Source organism: Cheilinus undulatus, linkage group 20 (assembly GCF_018320785.1).
Source record: "Cheilinus undulatus linkage group 20, ASM1832078v1, whole genome shotgun sequence".
NCBI classification, from domain to species: Eukaryota; Metazoa; Chordata; class Actinopteri; order Labriformes; family Labridae; genus Cheilinus; species Cheilinus undulatus.
In genome coordinates, this window is record NC_054884.1 from 32,775,506 (window position 1) to 32,794,137 (window position 18,632).

General features: G+C 39.8%; 1 protein-coding gene across 2 annotated transcripts; it reads right to left on the reverse strand.

Annotated features, from left to right (window-relative positions):
• Positions 1-63: 63 nt before the first annotated feature.
• LOC121528377 (LIM and SH3 domain protein 1-like) lies at positions 64-17,910 on the reverse strand. Of its 2 annotated transcripts, XM_041815815.1 has the most exons (8): positions 17,697-17,910; positions 14,704-14,798; positions 12,478-12,562; positions 8,932-9,039; positions 4,550-4,657; positions 1,158-1,227; positions 990-1,078; positions 64-789 (listed from the first exon to the last, which is right to left on the reverse strand). In XM_041815815.1, exons 1-8 carry the CDS (start codon positions 17,763-17,765, stop codon positions 616-618), a joined length of 798 nt encoding a protein of 265 aa, XP_041671749.1. In that variant the 5' UTR covers positions 17,766-17,910; the 3' UTR covers positions 64-615. The 2 variants fall into 2 exon arrangements, with proteins under 2 accessions (XP_041671749.1, XP_041671750.1); XM_041815816.1 differs by lacking the exon at positions 8,932-9,039 and having other exon boundaries at positions 17,697-17,909.
• Positions 17,911-18,632: the final 722 nt, after the last annotated feature.

An 18,632-nucleotide genomic window follows, 5' to 3' on the forward strand; every position in this document is an offset into this window, starting at 1 on the left:
TTCCTTTGTGCTTTCATTTTCTTTGATTATATTTTCCTCTTAGACTTAAAAAACAATCTTAACTCAGGTGATTTCACTTTTTTATTCAAATCAGCTTACATGATTCAGTCATTAGATGTATGAATCTCTCTTTAAACAAGTTGTTGGAGGAGTTAGAAAATGTCAAAGCATGAATTCCTTGGTTCAACTGCATGGAAGTGTACAATTATTTCAGAGTTAAAAGCATTAGTTTCTGTCAGAGCTGCGCTAAAACTGCTAGATAAAATGTACATAAATAGGTAAATGTTACCCGAGAAAGATGAAAACTATTCATGTGAGAAGCAGCACAGGAAACCGTAGCTATATTTATCATCCTCCTTCCGTTTCGTGAGTATTTTACCTTTTACTCTTACTTCCTCTTTTGTAGGTTCTGTTGCATCAAGATATCTCATCTTTGTATCCCAAAAGTTCATCTTTACCTAAATTTAAAAGTTATATTTCTGTCAAGAATGCAAAGCAGAGTCAGTCAGAAAAAGTGTAAGAATTAGCTTTCTCCAATGTTCACATAGAAGCTGAGTTGTTGTCTCTGACAGCAGATTCGCAGAGCAGCAGCTGACTGAGAGAGGTGGATTCGGTTCACACAGGTCGGACGTAGTTAGCGGGCAGAAGGCCTCGCTGTCCCGTACGCTGGTTGAATCCAAACATCCAGCCCTCATCTATCGGCTCCACGTCTGAGATCAGATCGCCTTCCTGGAGGGAAACTTCATCTGCATCTGCTGCCGTGTAGCTGTAAATGGCCTGGAAACGCTTCTGTGGAAAGAAACACAAACACAGAATATGAATAAACAGAGGCACTGACAGACTGGCTGAGCACAACACACAAAGTATACAAGTACCAGATAGATTGATTTGCATTTATTTTCCTTCTCAGTGAGATAAACACTAATTTAGCATACATACTGCACCAATGCACCATGTCAAGTAGTTCAATGTTTTTGTAGTATCCTCACCCCTCCAGCAGGTGGTGCTACAGCAGCAGGTCGCACTTGTCCCCCTGGCTGACTGAATCTTTCCTGGGTCTGTGGCTGGTTTTCATAATCTAAACACAAGCAAACACAAACAGTCTTAATGGAAATTTAAACGGTGAAGCATAATTATCAAATGTTTACGTCTCCCACCTTGCCTGTTTTCAGGAGGAGGCGCGTCACTTCGAATCCTGCTCTTCTCAAACTCTTCATGGTACTTTATCTGTGACACACGGACAGAAAACACACACATTAGGACACACACCAACGATGGACAGCTCAGGACGGCTCTCCATTTAAGGAGGTGTTGAGAGATGATGAGGGAAGTGATTGCTGCTGCTCAAGATTCAGGAGAGGAAAAAAAGATTTAAACACTAAAGATCCAGTGTGTTTCAAGCTTATCTTTATAGACTTGTTATTTTTAGTTTCCTCTTTCATCAGTGAGACTCTATAAAGACATAAAGATTAAAGGAGCTCATAAAAATGAGTGAAAAAGGCTGTGAACTTTTCTTTTTTGACTGTTAAAGAAGCCCTTGTGGTGACGAGTCTGTGCCGATTTCAGGAATTATCTTTTCTTTAACCTTGATGAGACAAATCAAGTTCAGTTCCAGCTTTCAAAGACAGGAAGAGCAAACTTGATGTTAAAAAAGGAAAGCCTATCAGCCCCCCCAACCCACCCGCCCGTTTGTCCTTGACAGACCTCAGGGGGAGGGAGAAGCAGGAGGATGTGGTGGGAAAACACAGCAGGGGAGTGAATGAGATAAAACAGGCAACACAGAGAAGGAAAAAGGCAAGAGAAGGATGGAAGAGAGGAATAGAGGCAAAGAGAGAAAGGCAGGATTGAGGAAGGAATAAAACTGTAGGGGTGGAAATAGAAAAATATTGTACTCAAGTAAATGTACAGTAAACCGGACATGCCAGATAGATACATCATACGTGTCTGTTAAAATTATTACACAAATGTCCAATTCTAAATAAAGTGCCACTATACATTCCCTTGCTACACTGCTAAAAGTATTCACTCACCTGTCCAAATAACTGAAATCAGGTGTTCCAATTACTTCCATGGCCACAGGTGTATCAAAAAAATCAAGCACCTAAGCATGCAGACTGTTTCTACAAACATTTGTGAAAGAAAAGAAAAATGACAGAGCGGGGTCAGCGGATGCTGAGGCGCATAGTGTGAAGAGGTCACCAACTTTCTGCAGTCAATCGCTACAGACCTCCAAACTTCATGTGGCCTTCAGATTAGCTCAAGAACAGTGGTAGAGAGCTTCATGGAATGGCTTTCCATGGCCAAGCAGCTGCATCCAAGCCATACATCACCAAGTGCAATGCAAAGCGTCGGATGCAGTGGTGTAAAGCACGCCACCACTGGACTCTAGAGCAGTGGAGATGCGTTCTCTGGAGTGACGAATCGCACATCTCCATCTAGCAATCTAAAGGATGAGTCTGGGTTTGGGGGTTGCTTGGAGAACGATACATGTCTGACTGCATTGTGCCAAGTGTAAAGTTTGGTGGAGGGGGGATTATGGTGTGGGGCTGTTTTTCAGGAGCTGGGCTTGGCCTCTTAGTTCCAGTGAAAAGAACTCTGAATGCTTCAGCATACCAAGAGATTTTGGACAATTCCATGCCCCCAACTTTGTGGGAACAGTTTGGGGATGGCCCCTTCCTGTTCCAACATGACTGTGCACCAGTGCACAAAGCAAGGTCCATAAAGATGAGGGAGTTCGGTGTGGATGAACTTGACTGGCCTGCACAGAGTCCTGACCTCAACCCGGTAGAACACCTTTGGGATGAATTAGAGCAGAGACTGAGAGCCAGGTCTTCGTCTGGAAGAATGGTCATAAATTCCCATAAACACACTCCTAAACCTTGTGGAAATCCTTTCCAGAAGAGTTGAAGCTGTTATAGCTGCAAAGGGTGGACCGACGTCATATTAAACCCTATGGATCAGCTGATGAGGGCTTGCAAGATCAGCTGATCTTAGTTATATGGCAGTGCTTGACTCTGTGGCCTGCCTGGATTTACTCTAACATGTAAGAGGCCATGTTGTATAGATACGGTTTTGTATGCCGTGAAATTTTGGCTAGATCTTAGGTGTGCCTTGGGCAAAAAAGATTGAAAACCACTGATCTAGATGAGCATATTTAGCTAACTTTATTAGCTTTATTGCAAGAATTGCATAGTGAGAGACAATCATGTTTTATTGAAGGAGTTGGGACACGACCTTCAGACAAAATGTGGAGCCTAGTCAGAGCTTTGACATTTCTCTATTTAGTTTGTTGGGTTATTTAAATTCTTATTCCACCAACCAATCCCTCTTAAAAGTGGGAATAATATTAATATTACCATACATGGCAGAAGTCATCGACCCTTCAGTTGAGTAAATCTCAAATTCTTAAGAATTAATAATACATTGAAAGAAGGAAGAAAGAGGGTAAGAATGAAAGTAGGAGGGGAGGGGAGGAAGGTATGACGATATAAAACAAAACAAAGGGAATGCTTAATAAAAAGATAAAAAAGATTAGCAATTAAAAGAAAAGGTAATAAATTAAAAAGAAAGAAAAAAATGGATAAATAGAACAAGAAACCAAGAAAGAAAGAGAAAACAAAAAAATACAAATAAGGAAAGAAACAAAAAAGAGAGCTGGGAGGAGAAGACAAGAATGAAAGGAATGGGAGAAAGACAAAAAATATAGTTGGGAGGGAAGGGTGGAAGGAGGAAAGATGTCAAGATAAAAGTAGGTTAAGAAAAGAAGGAAGGAAAGAGAAGGTAACGAAGAACCAAAGTTAAAAAAACGAAGAAGGAAGGAAACCAGTGAAAAAAACTTCTGCTCTCTGACATCAAGCTTATCACCCTTCATTCCTCTCTCTAACCCGAGCTCTCAGGAGAAAAAGGGAAAGTTTCTGTGTTTATGCGAGTGTGCTTCACAGTGTGTCCACAGCTGAGAGACTTTGACCATATAGGGCAGCTGCTCTTCAGTGGACGCACAGAAATGTCTGAAATGTTTCTGTGTCTCCGCAGGATCTGAAACTCTTCAAGTCTGTTTGTTCTCTCAGATCCGTCTCTCATTCATGGACCAAATCAGTGCACGGCCACGGTTACTGGACCGTTGTGATGTTCCGTTATGTTTAAGGGGCATGACTCAAGTGGTGGCTGGCATCTAAAGTCATTATTTTTATCAGTAGTTGGAAGAAAAAGACTCAGTGGCTTCTGAAAAAAATCTAAAATATTCAGGTCAGGCTGTCCCGGATGTACTTATGTTCAATCCCACTTAGCTGTACCCTTACAACATTTTGCTTATTCACATCTGGGGGTGGGGTGGGGTGTACCAACTCTGAAATAATAATTTAAAGTTGCTTCAACAGAAAAGTCCAGTATTTTCCTTGTGTCTGTTCATGAACATGCTGTCCACAACTACTGACCACTTGAAGGCTTGTCCAGTTTCCTTGGGGAAGAGTTCACCACCACCTCTTGTAGATCTGTTTCAAAGCGTAAGGGCGCACTCAAAACTATAATTTTGTTAAAATGTTGCACTTACGTTGCTGATCTGGTCTTGCGTCTTCTTCAGTCTCTGCATCTCCGGAGTGTCGGCCACCACGCTGAAACCTTTCCCTTTGTTCTTTTCAAACTCTTCCTTGTAAAGAGCCTGAAATTAATAATGAAGCATTAAAATGTGACTTTTGTAGCGCATTTGACCATTTGGACAATATCTGATGAGACTTAGTCATGAAGATTAATACATTTCCATGCCTGTGTGAATAAAAACGAAGATAAAACCAGTTAGCTTAGCTTAGCTTAAAAGCTGGAAACAGTGGGAAGCAGACAGCCTTACTTAGCTCAAGCTACACAATATGGACAAAAATATTTGGCCACACCTGTTAATTATTGAATACAGGTATTTCAATCAGACCTGTTGCCAGAGGAGCGTAAAATCAAGTAACTAGCCATGCAGTCCCCCATTGCAAACATTTGTGATACAAAATAGGACATTTATGAAATTTCATCCCTGCTGGATATTTCACAGTCAACTGTTAGTGATATTATCAGAAAGTGGAAGTGTTTAGAAACAACAGCAACTCAGCCATGAAGCAGGAGACCACATAAAATCACAAAGCAGGGTCAATGACTGCTAAGGCGCATGTGCGTAAATTTGCCAATGCTCAGTTGACTCCATAGCTGAAGAGTTCTGAACTTCCGCTGGCATTAATGGAAGCACAAAAACTGCACATCTGGAGCTTGATTGGATGGGTTTCCATGGCCGAGCAGCTGAATGCAAGCCTTACATCATCAAGTCTAATACCAAGTATTGAAGTAATGTAAAGCAGGGGCTCCTAACAACCAAAAACTTGATACTTTGTGGAACCCCCCCCCCCCCAGAAATTTTTAACTTTAAAAGTTGTAATTGTAGGAGCGCAGATGGTCGAGTGGTTTAATGCGTACCCATGTACACTGGCGGCCCGGGTTCGAATTCGGCCTGTGGACCTTTGCCCCATGACTCTCCCCACTCTCTTCCCTGTTTCCAAGTCTATCCACTGTCTTTCCTCTATCAAATAAAGGCATGAAAAGGCCCAAAAATAAATCTTAAAAAAAAAAAAAAGAAAAGTTGTAATTGTACACAAACCAAAACTTAAAATATTTTGGATAATGAAGTAAAAAAATCCAAAAGTCAAACCACTGTTTTCAGCTTGGTTTCTTGTAAATTTTTTACTTTAAACCTTTATAAAGGCAAGTTTCTAATGTCATAATTGAAGAATTTTTTTAACCTGGAATGTTCTTTTTCTTGTAATTTTCCAACTATAAACTATATGCATATCTAATTTTGACATCACAGAAGATTGGGTCCCACGCTCCCCTGAAATCTTTGGTGACCCCTCTAGGGGTGCCATGGACCCCAGATAAGGAACCACTGGTGTTGAGCACACCAACAATGGACTGTGGAACAGTGGAGTCTGGGTTTGGCAGATGCCGAGAGAGACTGCATTGGGTAAATTGTGAGTGTGGGGCTGTTCCTTAGGGTTTATGCTAGGCCCTTATCTCCATGAAGTGCAATCTTAATGCTTCAGCAAACCAAGACATTTTGGATAATGCTACGCTTCCAACTTTGTGGCAACAGTTTCCTTACTAAAGTACAGGTATTTAATACAGTGTCACTGCACTCCTTATTAGTGTACTGGTCAGGTGGCCAAATACTTTTGTCCACATAGTGTATTTAAAACCACCTACTTTCACCTCTAAAGCTCACCATACCTGGCTGGTTAAATCCCCAAATAGCTTGAAGTCTGATTTGAAAGTAAGGTACATTTCATACAGTAAGGGAATGTGTATTGCTAGAAAAATAGTCAGACATATCCCTCATCCCATACCATTATAATCTGTAATGGTAACACTTCAGTTAGAGTAAAGAAAGAAAAATGGAGCATAGATTAAGCTATGGAGGTTCTGGTAAGTGTATTTTGCTTTCTTTAGACAGGCTAAATGTTTCCACCTGCTTTCAGTTTTAGCTAAGCTAAGCTAACCAAGTGTTAGCTGTAGAGACACTACAGGAAGAAAAAACATGATGTATGATGATATTATGATGGCATTTCACATAAAGTTAAAGTTAAACATTGAAGACAAGTATTAGTTTGAGTAGATCACAACATTGACATGAAACATACGAAAAACATCATGCACAGTTTAATCCTTCACTGCAGCTGAAAACATGGAGTTACATCCTGCATTCAAACTGTACTGATTATCAGTTGAATGACCTCTCGCAGTTAAATTAGAGTGTTTACCCCTAAAAGACTGTTTTATTTATAAGTGTTTATGACCTAATATAAAGTGTTGTAGTCAACTATTGTGGCCTACATTGCAGCAGTTTTGGAAATGATGCAAATTCAAAAGGACATGCAATAAATGCAATTCCTGAAACATGCAAATGGAAAAAAGGTGCTGCAAAAAGCTGAAACAACAGCATAAACAGCAAACAATGCCTAAATCAAGTCTTGGGTGTGCTCTGTGAAAGAGTTTATTTCTGATGGGAGGGAGTGAGAGGGTGGGGGAGGCCACTGTAGATAAGATAGGTAAGAATAACAGTGGGGTTTTCTACCAGAGGCCAAGGGAAACAAGGCCCTCTGAGGTTTTTCATGCTAAATGCAACATTTGAATAAAAACTTTAACAGATAAGGTAATACTTCTGAGCTTTAAATGCTATCTTCTTTAATCTTCATTTTACAATGAGTGATCCAACTCCCTTTAACCAATCAGATGAGGCTATTGTCATGTCACAGCCACATTTAGCCCAATCCACATCCATCTTTCAAACTGTTATCTGCATAATAGTTTTATCTACATCGCTTATCCTGTTCAGGCTTGTGGGATCTGGAGCTGATCCTGCCAGGAGGCATGGTGCACCCTGGACTAGTCAACAGTCAATAAATAGGGCTGGCATGTCGAGACAAATGCTCACACACACCAAGGTCAATTTAGAGCCACCAATTAACCTCATGAGCACGTCTTTGGGTTGTCTGAGGAAGCCTGAGTACCTGGAGAGAACCCAGACATGCACATGGAGAGCATGCAAACTCCCCACATACAGGCCCTGTCTAAGCAGGCTTTAAAGCAGTAACCATTGTGACCAGTGTCATATTAAAGTACTGTACATACACTGCCTGGCCAAAAAAAAAAAAAAAAAGTCGCCACCTGGATTGAACTAAGCAAATAGGTACGAGCCTCCTATTAGATAATTACTGCATGGGCGATTATCTTTCAGCTGGCAACAAGTTATTTAACCCCAGCTGATGCAATGAGTAACTTCTCATTTCTTAAACAACCATGTTGAAAGACACATCCTGAGGTCATGGATAAGATGTTACTCTGTTTAAGAAGGGTCAAATCACTGGCAAAAAAGACTTCAGTTTGCTAGGGAGCATAAAGATTGGACTCTGAAGGAATGGAGGAATGATCTGGGGTTGCTGCAGTTGGTCAGGTCTAGGTTCAGCAACATTATGTGCCCAAAGAATGAGGTCAGCTGACTACCTGAATATACTGAATGACCACGTTATTCCATCAATGGATTTCTTCTTCCCTAATGGCACGGGCATATTCCAAGATGACAATGCCAGGATTCATCAGGCTCAAATTGTGAAAGAGTGGTTCAGGGAGAATGAGACATCATTTTCACACATGGATTGGCCATCACAGAGTCCAGACCTTAACCCCACTGAGAATTTTTGGGATGTGCTGGAGAAGGCTTTGCGCAGTGGTCAGACTCTCCCATCATCAATACAAGATCTTGGTGAAAAATTAATGCAACACTGGATGGAAATAAATCTTGTGATATTGCAGAAGCTTATCGAAACAATGCCACAGCAAATGCTTGCTGTAATCAAAGCCAGGCAGTGTATATTTGAATACAATGTCATTCCAGTCGCTGTTGTTATGATGGTTAGGCAGCAGTATACTCTTTCATTAACCCCCAAAAGAAGTGCATGTAGATAAGAGGTCTTGTCTCGCTTGGCTTCCTTTAAAACATTTTTTATCAACGCCACGAGGCTGAAAAGTACAATTTATATACATCAAAATGTGAGAAATAAGCAGGCTAGGCCAAAAAGCTGTCTTTTTTTAATGGGGATCTTATTTTTCAGGTTGTAAAATAGCAGTGCTGTGTATTTTGTTTATCTGGAGTCATTCTGCAAGCAAAAACTCAACATAATTTGAATGCAGCATGGATTAAAACCACTTTAGTATGATTTGCATGCAAGTTTACATGTTTTGGGACATTTCATGCAGACATACATGCAACGAAGATGACAGATGGAAGCTGAATAGGATCTAAAATGTTGCTAAAATGAAAAAGGAAGGTCAGTTGATGTGTTATTATACAAAGTATGATTAAGTGTTATTAGACTATTGAAGGATTATCTGTTTTGGTCATACGTGACTGATCTGGTCTTGTGTCTTCTTCACTCTCTGCATCTCTGGAGTGTCGGCCACCACGCTGAAACCTTTCCCCTTGTTCTTTTCAAACTCCTCCTTATAGAGCGCCTGAAAATGTCAGCTTCATCAGGATTTAAGCAACTCTGTTGATAAAATGTACCCCCTGTGGTCTTTACAATGAAAACACTTGGATTATTAGGCGGTATTACGAGGCTGAACGCACACTTTTCCTGTAAAAATGTACATAAACACACATGCTGCACTTTAAATGGCATGATGTCAAATTTCCTGCAAAGATTTGGCCTTAGGGTTAACTCTTGCAACAATAAACAAAGCTTAAATGTTTGCTTGAAAGAAAATCTGAGCTCTACACACACACAGGAGTGAGTCATGATCTTGCTATGAGGACTATGCTGCTTCAGTGAGAGAGCTCGACTGCCAGGACTTTTATGGTTATAAACAATGAAGCGGGTCAGTTGGATGAGACCAGAGGAACGGACAGAGAGAGGGGGAAACAGCTTTTGGTGTTATCTTAACATCATGTAGAATAAGAAGAAAGTGAAGTTACATGAAAGTTTATGAGGGTTTTAACCAAAAATGGAACAACTCTGGCCTTGGCCGTTTGGTTGCATCAGCTGTTAGTTTCAGTTAGTTTATGTAATATGAATGCTTCTGGCTGCAGAGATGCTAAGCAGTAGGGTAGATGTGTCTCGCCACTGTGGTGCCTGGTGTTAACTTTACTTATATATAACAAGTGTGGTTTGTTTCATCAGCCCGCATCGTTCTAATGTTTAAAAACAGGATGACAAAAAGAAATGGGAGGAAATGACACAGCGCAAGAGAGCATCAGCTGATACCTTCTTGACTGTGTGCACTTCTTTCAACTAACTAAGAAAAATAAGTTAGCACAGGTGAACTGGATTGTGGAGAAAAGAATAGAAACTGTGCTAAAGATACAAGCAGATTAACAAACTGCTGATGCATTGCATAAATATTCACCCCCTTTAAGGTGACTGACCTAATTTAATGGAGGTCCAGCTAATTGGTGCTAGTAGTCTCACAATTAGTGAAATGGGGATCAACCAAGTGCAGTGAATGTGCCTCAAGTGAGTGTGGTGCAAAGACACCAGTGTCTCGAAGGTCCAGCCACTGGTTAACAAGTATTTCTTGCTATCATTACACCATGATGGCAAAAGAACACTCCAAGCAATTCAGAGAAAATGTTTTTGAAAATTATAAGTCAGGGGATAGATACAAAAAATGCAAGGCAGTTGAATTAATCATCAGGAAATGGAAGTAAGACACCTATGACTACTCTGAAGGAGTTACAAGCTTTAGCAGCTGAGATGGGAGGGACTCTAAATATAACAACTGTCGCACGGGTTCTTCATCAGTCAAAGCTTTATGGTGGCGTGGCAAAGAGAAAGCCACTGTTGAAAAAAACCTCTTCACCAAAAGACATGCAGAGACTCCATTGTGAGGTGGAAGATGAGACCAAAATACAGCTTTTTGACCATCAGACCAGACGCCAAAGACTGCACATCACCACAAACACACCATCACCACTGTGAAGCATGGTGGTGGACGCATCATGCTGTGGGGATGCTTCTCAGCAGCCGGCCCTGGAAGGCTTTTAAAGGTAGAGGGTAAAATGAATGTGAAAAATATAGGAAAATCCTGGAGGACAATCTTATTCAGTCTGCAAGAGAACTACAGCTTGGGAGAAGGTTTATTATCTAAGAAAGACCATGACCCAAAGCATACAGAAAAAGCTACACAGAAATGGTTTAAAGACAACAAGGTGAATGTTTTGGAGTGGCCGAGTCAAAACCTATACCTCAATCCCATAGATAATTTGTGACTGGACTCCAAAAGGGCTGTTCACACCCGATCCCTGTGTAAACTTACAGAGCTTGAGCAGTTTTGCTAAGTAGACAGTGCAAAATTGCAGTGTCCAGATGTGCAAGACTGACTGAGACCCATCCACATAGACTCAGTGTTGTGACTGCAGATAAAAGTATATCTACTAAATACTGACTTGAAGGGGGGTGGATATTTATGCAGTCACTTATTTTATATTACATATTTTTGTTTCACACTTTTACTTTGTTGGTATCTGTTTTCACTTTGACATTAAAGAGTTTTTTATCTGTCAAAAAAGCTAAATTAGAATTCCCATGATTGATTTATGAAATCATTAAAAGGATGAAACATCCAAGGAGGTGAATACTTTTTAGGCAATACAAATCCCAGCTCATTCATGTTAACAGATGGGACATCGGTCAAACTAAAAAATAAAAATAGGTGTCAAATTTTTCCCAAACCTGCATTCTGTCATGATGGTTAGTAGCTATTATGGTGATTCATGCCAATTATAAGAGAAGAGGAGCAGTGAAGGAAAACTTGTGGCCATTCAGACTGGGTGTGTGTTTGCTGTAGCACGTGTCAGCTCCAGCTTGTGCCATCATGGCTTTTTAGAAATTAATCAAGTTTATCTAAATAAAAAAACAACATGGGGCTTAATGTACGCTATATTGTGAAAGTTCTCAGAGCTTTACTTGTGCACTTCAAAGCTCATTAGCTTAGCTTTTTCTTTAACTTAGATAAATCAAATAGCACAAACACCCTGTAGAGCCCTGCAGCCTAGATCTGTGCTGGTCTGTCCTTTAAGGGGCCAAGCTGATCAGCATCTCCTGTGGTTAATACACTTACTATTGATAAGTACCTCATACAGCCATAAAACTATGACCACTCTTTTCAAAAATCAGGCTTTGCTAATTTATTAGCCCAGCTAGCATTGACAGGAAGCCTTCATATTCAGCTGGCCTACCTCAAAGTCATATTGCAAATATTTGACTAAAGTTATCACTACTTAAAGTGAAAATATATTATTTTATCATAATGATAAGTGTCTGATCAAACAGAATTTATTCGTATTTGATAAGGAAAGAAAAGCTTTACTTTCTTGTGTTTTGGAACAAGAAAACTTTGAAGGAGAAATCAAATTGTAAAGGAATCTCTTCATACTCCGTGACTTGGTTCACTTTGTTCTCCTCATCAAGTTAATCTGCTGGCTTGAAAGGTGTGATTGGATTAGAGATTAAGAGCAGTGGAGCTCAGTCAGAGAGGATGAAATGAGTCTTTGCCACATGAGAAACAAGAAGGAAGAGTATTTCTGAAAACTAAACTTGCTTTATGAGATTACACTCAGATTTGATCTACTTATTCAACTCTTACTACTTAAACATATTTATATTTTTCTTTTTACATGATTTAATGAAGTATTTCTATCAAAAACAAGCTGGACTGTTCTTATAGTATTAGTGTTTGAAGGCCTCATTTAATTTAATCCAAGAATCTGATTGTACATCTGAGGATGTGTCCTCCTCTCCTGCTGGGTTAAAGAGACAAAAGAGAGGAAAGACACGCTGAGTCATCATGACGCAACAAGATTAGGATGAGTTACCTCTGCTGGAAAACAAAGACAAAGCAGGAGTGATACCAGAGGAAGGTTTGAGTGACAGGGATGACTTGAAGGTATCTGACCTGGCTATTGAGCATGCTCTGCTGCTTGAGACGCAGGTTCTCAGGGGTGTCAGTCACTATGGTGAAGGAGGTTTTGGGGTAATGCCTGAAAAGAGAGTAACAGAATTGACTTTACCACCATAGCAATGTTAAATTTAATACAGGGCCTAGTTGATTTTATCTAAATGGCTACTTAATCTTATTCCAAGCAGCATGAACATAGTATACCCCTTGAGATGGAATAATTTTTTTAGAATAGGAAACATTTCCTTGCACAAATGTCATTATTCCACCTTTTTGGATCACTTTTGCCTACCTTTGAAAAGTGGTAAATAAACAAATATCTAAACTTTTTGAACCTTTTTGTAACATTAACCCTGAGCTCTTGTGCTTAGTTAGTAAAATAATCCATTAAAAAATACTACAAACTGAATGCATGCAAATGAGATTTTCTGTGACATTTTAAGACCTTAATAAAAAGCTGGTAATCTGTATGAATGGCAAAGATTTTACCACTTTAATCACTCATTTGTATACCTTTTCCGTCCCTCTCCATAATTTCCCATCTTCACTTATAAAGACGTACCAAAATTTTAAACGTGCAGTTCCTTAAAACCCGATTAAGAGGGAAAAAGTAAAGAAACATCAAAAATAACAATGTAGCTCAGCTGTGAGTTCACTGAAGTGTAATTTTTCTGGAATCAGAAACGGCATCTTCTGATCTAAGGCTTCATATTCACAAAACTCCAGCATTAATTTAATTTCACATCTATTGCGGATAGACCAGCCTGATGTAAGCCTCCAGGCTCTGCTTTGTGTACTTAAAATCAGGTCCAGATTAATGTCAGTAAACTTGATTTGTGGCCAGATGTCAATATCCACAGACTAAGAAACAGTGTGGATCTCTGTTGAGTCTAAATATCCCTGATTAATGCAGCTACTTTTCTCACGTTTTCGCTGCTCCTCACAGAGCAGACCTGTGTGTTTTGCAGCCCGCAGCTGACGCACGCTGACGTGACGTCATTGCAATTCCCTATTGTTGTGTGTGTAGCTCCACTTTTTTGGGACGGCCAGGTAAGATTGGTACCCCTACGGAAGGTTGCTGAAAAGTGGGAAGGTATAGGTCATTTTTTTGGGACTCTATCCAACATTTTCTATATGGAAACGCCAAAAACTGCGTGCCATTCCGCACCGAACTGAGCCGGACCACTTGGTGGAAACGACCTAAAAGTAGACCATCACTAGAGCTCTGCACAGAAATGGACCAAGAAAAACTCCACTTCTGCAGAAGAGTCATTACCAAGCCAGGCTGAAGTATGCTAAGGACAACCTGGAGAATGATTATGAATACTGGAAGCATGTCCTTTGTTCAGATGAGACCATACTAGAGCTCTTAGGCCTTGGAGACATTGCTCATTTTTAGAGAGAGAAGGGAGAGGAGTATCACCCACAGAATACCGTCCCCACAGTGAAACATGCTGGTGGGAGTATTATGCTGTAGGGATTCTTCAGGGTGCCTAGAACTGGGAATCTCATAAAGGTGGAAGGAATTATAATGAAAGAAGGATATGTGAAGATTTTGAAGGAAAACCTCAGGCAGTCAGTACCAAAATTGTGTCTGGGTCATTGCTTTGTCTTCCAGCACGACAGCGACCCAAAACGGACCCATCTCCAGTGTAAAGAAAGTGAACGTGGCTGACCGGCCTACACAAAGCCCTGACTCAATCCTATTGAAAATCTTTAGGGTCAACTGAAGACCAAAGTCCATGCCAGAAGACCATCAAGTCTGGCAAAAACTACAACAAATGACTTCAGGCTGTTATCTAGCAAAAAAGACAAAAACTGACAATTAGCATCAGGGGGCTAATGATTTTGACCCTGGTAGTTTTGGGTTTTTAAGAAACATTTTTGTTTCTGTGTGCAAAGTAAAATAATGTAGGCATCCACAATAAAACTAGGATGTTTGGGAAAGCTGTGTTTAAAAAATCCTTGCTCTGTTTAACAGCACTCATAGATTTCATAGACCAGCTTGTGATTAAATGACCAAAAAAATTTAAAAAATGATGACTTTAGCTGTCTTTCCAGTAATACTAAGACAAAAATAAGATTCAAAATACTCCAATTTGTGGTTTTACAGTCACAGCGTTACAATAAAAGTTACTCAGAGAGCTTAAACATAGAACCGGATGATGTTTGGTTAACCTTGTTGTTGTCTGGAGTTGAAGTGCATGTGCTGTAAATACTCACATACTGCAGTAAGGCTTCTTCTCAAAGCCTTTGTAGGTCGTCATGCTCAGCGCCATCTTGCAAACCTCGCAGCTGAAACAACCTTTGTGCCAGTACTGGAGGGAAGAAGACAGAAAAAAACAAGACATGAAGAAATAATTCAAACTTTCACTCATTGAAAAGGAGGGCAATCTGACTGATTCCTTGAGAGTGAATGAACGGTTAGATGCTGGAGTTTATGTATGGTATGAACATAAAGGAGCTAAAAATGTAACTTGCAGTGACAGACTGGGAAAATTCCTTTACTGCTGTGGGTAGTACTGCTGCTGTTTCCCTGTTCTGACCAAGTGCCAACACAAAATGTTCTCTGAACCAAACGACCACATGAGACTGGATACTATTTGTGACACAGAGATGCTGGAGATCACTGTTCAGCCCTGTGGAGGTGTCTTGGGACTGTCAGCAGAGGGGGGTTCAAACTTGGGAACCCTAGCAAAGTGCTGCATTTTTGCAGCCCATCAGTCTACATGCCTGACTTGGAGGGACCAGTATTAGAGCTTAACTGGGTTTAGGGCTTGGACCATCAACTACACTACACAAAGGTCAGCTTTTTCTTGACCGATGCTGTGGAGGCTGACTTTGAAATGAACCAAAAAAGGTCTCATTAATGTACTGTTTGAACATTTTTATTTTCTTTCGAAATGTAGGTCATTTTATAGCTTTTAATGGTCAAGTCAGTTCCTATCGCCTGCACCACAGCCAGCCACAATCATGATGTTTCTGCAGCCGTCCTGTTGTCTATCACTGGGTTTGACAGTGATATGCTGTGTTGTGATTGGTGAAAAATGCACTCTCAAAGAGCCTGAAGCTGAGAGTTGACTTGTTTTATCTCCACCAGTTCTTGGAAAACACTGGTGCAGCAAGCAAAGCTTTATCAGTAGCTCAACTCCTGGTTGAATAGTCACTGAAAGTGTCAGAGAGAGGGACTGCTGTAAAACTGGTAATGCATAAGATACCCTAAAACTTGGGACAATCAGCATTAACTGCGATTTTCAAGGTCCAAAATAGATGCAGAAATTTTTCAGAACTTCAACTGATCACATACTTCACTTTCACTTTTATCACACTATCCTTAGGTAACTGCAGTGTCTCCCTGCAGCCACAGTGATGTAAAATAAGTCCACTATTGCTCCGTAATGTCTCACTTCACATTAAAAAAAACTCACAGACAGCTCAGTAGACAAGTCAGAAGTAATCCTCACCATGTGAAATCAAACATATACCTTTTCACTGTTCCCTATTTTTCATTACCAATCCACAACAAGTTCCATTTCCATGGTCAAGATCTACACAAACCTATTTTCTTTTTTTTTTAAAAAAAGCAAGCCTGTATCCAAACAGTGATCAATCTTAGTTAGTTAACAGTTTTAAATACAAAATAGTCGAACTTCAAAATGGGGAGAATAATCACAATTAAAGACAGATATTCTGAGATCTATTTTCATTAAAAATTGTAACTGTTTGACAGCCCTCCTAAAAACCCAACCTTTTTTTCCTCCTCAAATCTTCTGAACTTCCTAATCTTTTAGTGCCTGGATGGGAAGCTGTGGGGAGCCTGATCTTTCTCTTTGACCACAAGCTGCTGATCACTGGTTTTGGGATTTCTTCACTGACTGCTTAGCCTTTCAGTGGGGCACACATACCTTGTGTGTAGTTCATATATTAAGTATTCATCAAAATTTGTGTGCTATTTAAAGCCTGATACAGGTAGTTTGTTGTACAACACCATCAGTATGGCTGATATGCATTGGTGTTGACCCATGCGAGAGAGATGTATCACTTTTATAATCATTTTATAAAACGACCAGTGAATATAACTATAACAAGGAGAATTGTGATGATGCAACTACATGGCTTGCGCAGCAGATTGGTGCAACCTTAGTCTCCAACACCCTCACTGTCTGCAGCACATGCAGTGTATCAGTCTGACAGTTTGGCAGATGTTGATTTGCATTAAAATGTTTCAGAAGTTGCATAACACTTTTGAACTACTTTGTAAAAAAGCAACAGTTTGTGCAAAAAGTGTGCATAATCTATGTGAGATTTGCAATAATTCTAGTTGTAAAATTTTCAAAAGAAGATTCTAACTGACAATCTGTGGCTCTTTTCTTTTAAAATAGGTATTATCAGCCTCAAAAGTCCAATATTACTCAAATTCACTAATAGTAACCTGTTCATGCATGTCGCAATAAAAAAAAATGCAACGATGATGATTTTAAATGTCACCAATTAAAGATCCTCAGCTGTTTACCAAATCCATCCACAAGATTTCAAACCCATTATGATACATGTTTGAGCAGTGAATATCAAATCAACTGAATGAACTTGGCTGTTGGGGGTAACATAGGTTACTTTTCTCTGCTTTCAGTCTCATTAGTGGAGCACAACTTAACAACTGGGTAGAGTCAAAAAGGAACACAAACACATATACATTGTCTCTGTGCCCTCTGTCTGTGCTTTTCTAACTTTAAAGGTTTGTGGTCTATGTTTACCAGATGTGTCTTTTTCCTCTCATGCTCCCTCAATGGTCATTTGTGCATCCTTTCATGAGTGTGATGTGTTGCATTTATTGAGCTGTTTTTGTGCAGACAAGTAAAGATAATTTTAAAGAACTATAAAGTATTGCAGGGAGGAGCAACTAAATCACTATGTGCATAATAGTGCAACACTTTTGGATTAGTGTGGGTCATTTCTTAACTTCAAAATGTTGGTGAAAAGAAAATAAACATCATATAAGGGTGAAAGACTGCAATCTCTCATCAAGATGATCTGTCTACTTTTATTAAGTATCTAAGGACATGAAATTGAATTATTTTGTTTAAGATTTTCTGTATTAAAAGGCTGCAGTGATTGTCATGAATTAACTAAATTAAATCCTAATGCAGAAAGGAGTAATCCCCCTTTATACAGAACATTAAAGTCATTTTATATGAGTGAATGAAGTGTCACTTTACCTTATCGAGGCAATTGATTTTCTCTGTAGGGTAAACTGGTTTGTTGCATCTTCCACACGGTGGATTCATGGTGGCAAGGGGATGCTGCACAAAACAAACAAATAAAACAACTCAGAGATCCACTAAAAGTGCTAAAAAAGAAAATGAAGTCCTCAATATGAACGTCCACCTCCTCGACGCCTGCACTCACATGAGTTATTATAAGAAGTGGACCTCAAGGCAGGAGGAGCCAACGTCCAGCCAGCATGAAGCACAAAGCCTTCATGGTGCCTTCAAAGACAATCAGATAAATGAGTTTCACCTTGCTCCTTTCAAGAAAACGTCAACAGACATTAATAGATGTGCAACATTTTACTCCTGATTAAGATTTGATTTTTGTTCATACCTGGTATTTCCATGTCGCAATAAACACAATAGCGTAGGATATAAGATAATAGATAAGATACGATATAGATATAAGATAAGAACAATTTCGTAGGTAGAACGTGAAAGCAGCACCGAACGCATGGGGAGAGATCCGTTACAACCTTACAAGGAGTACCACACATTTAATAATCGACAAATATACAATAATGTGATGGTATGATTCTAAATTCATTTGGCGGCACCCCCTATCGTCTAACTACGATCATTTTTACGGAAACAAATACAAGGGATATTAACTGATGGTCACAGTGACTTATTGGGATCAGTGAGCAATATGTCTGTTTGGCGCCCTCTGTCTGGGAAAGAAATAGACTACATTTGAATAAAACAAGTCGTTTCAGCCGTGGCAGTCGGCTAAACGCTAGTTTAAAGGAGGGTTTATTGTACTTACGAGTGAAACTTTGATGGCAGAGATATAACCAATAAAAAAATGAACCAAACACACATAGATACCACGAGCTACCACGGCCTTACATTTACGATAAATGCCCATCAGTGACTCATTTACGG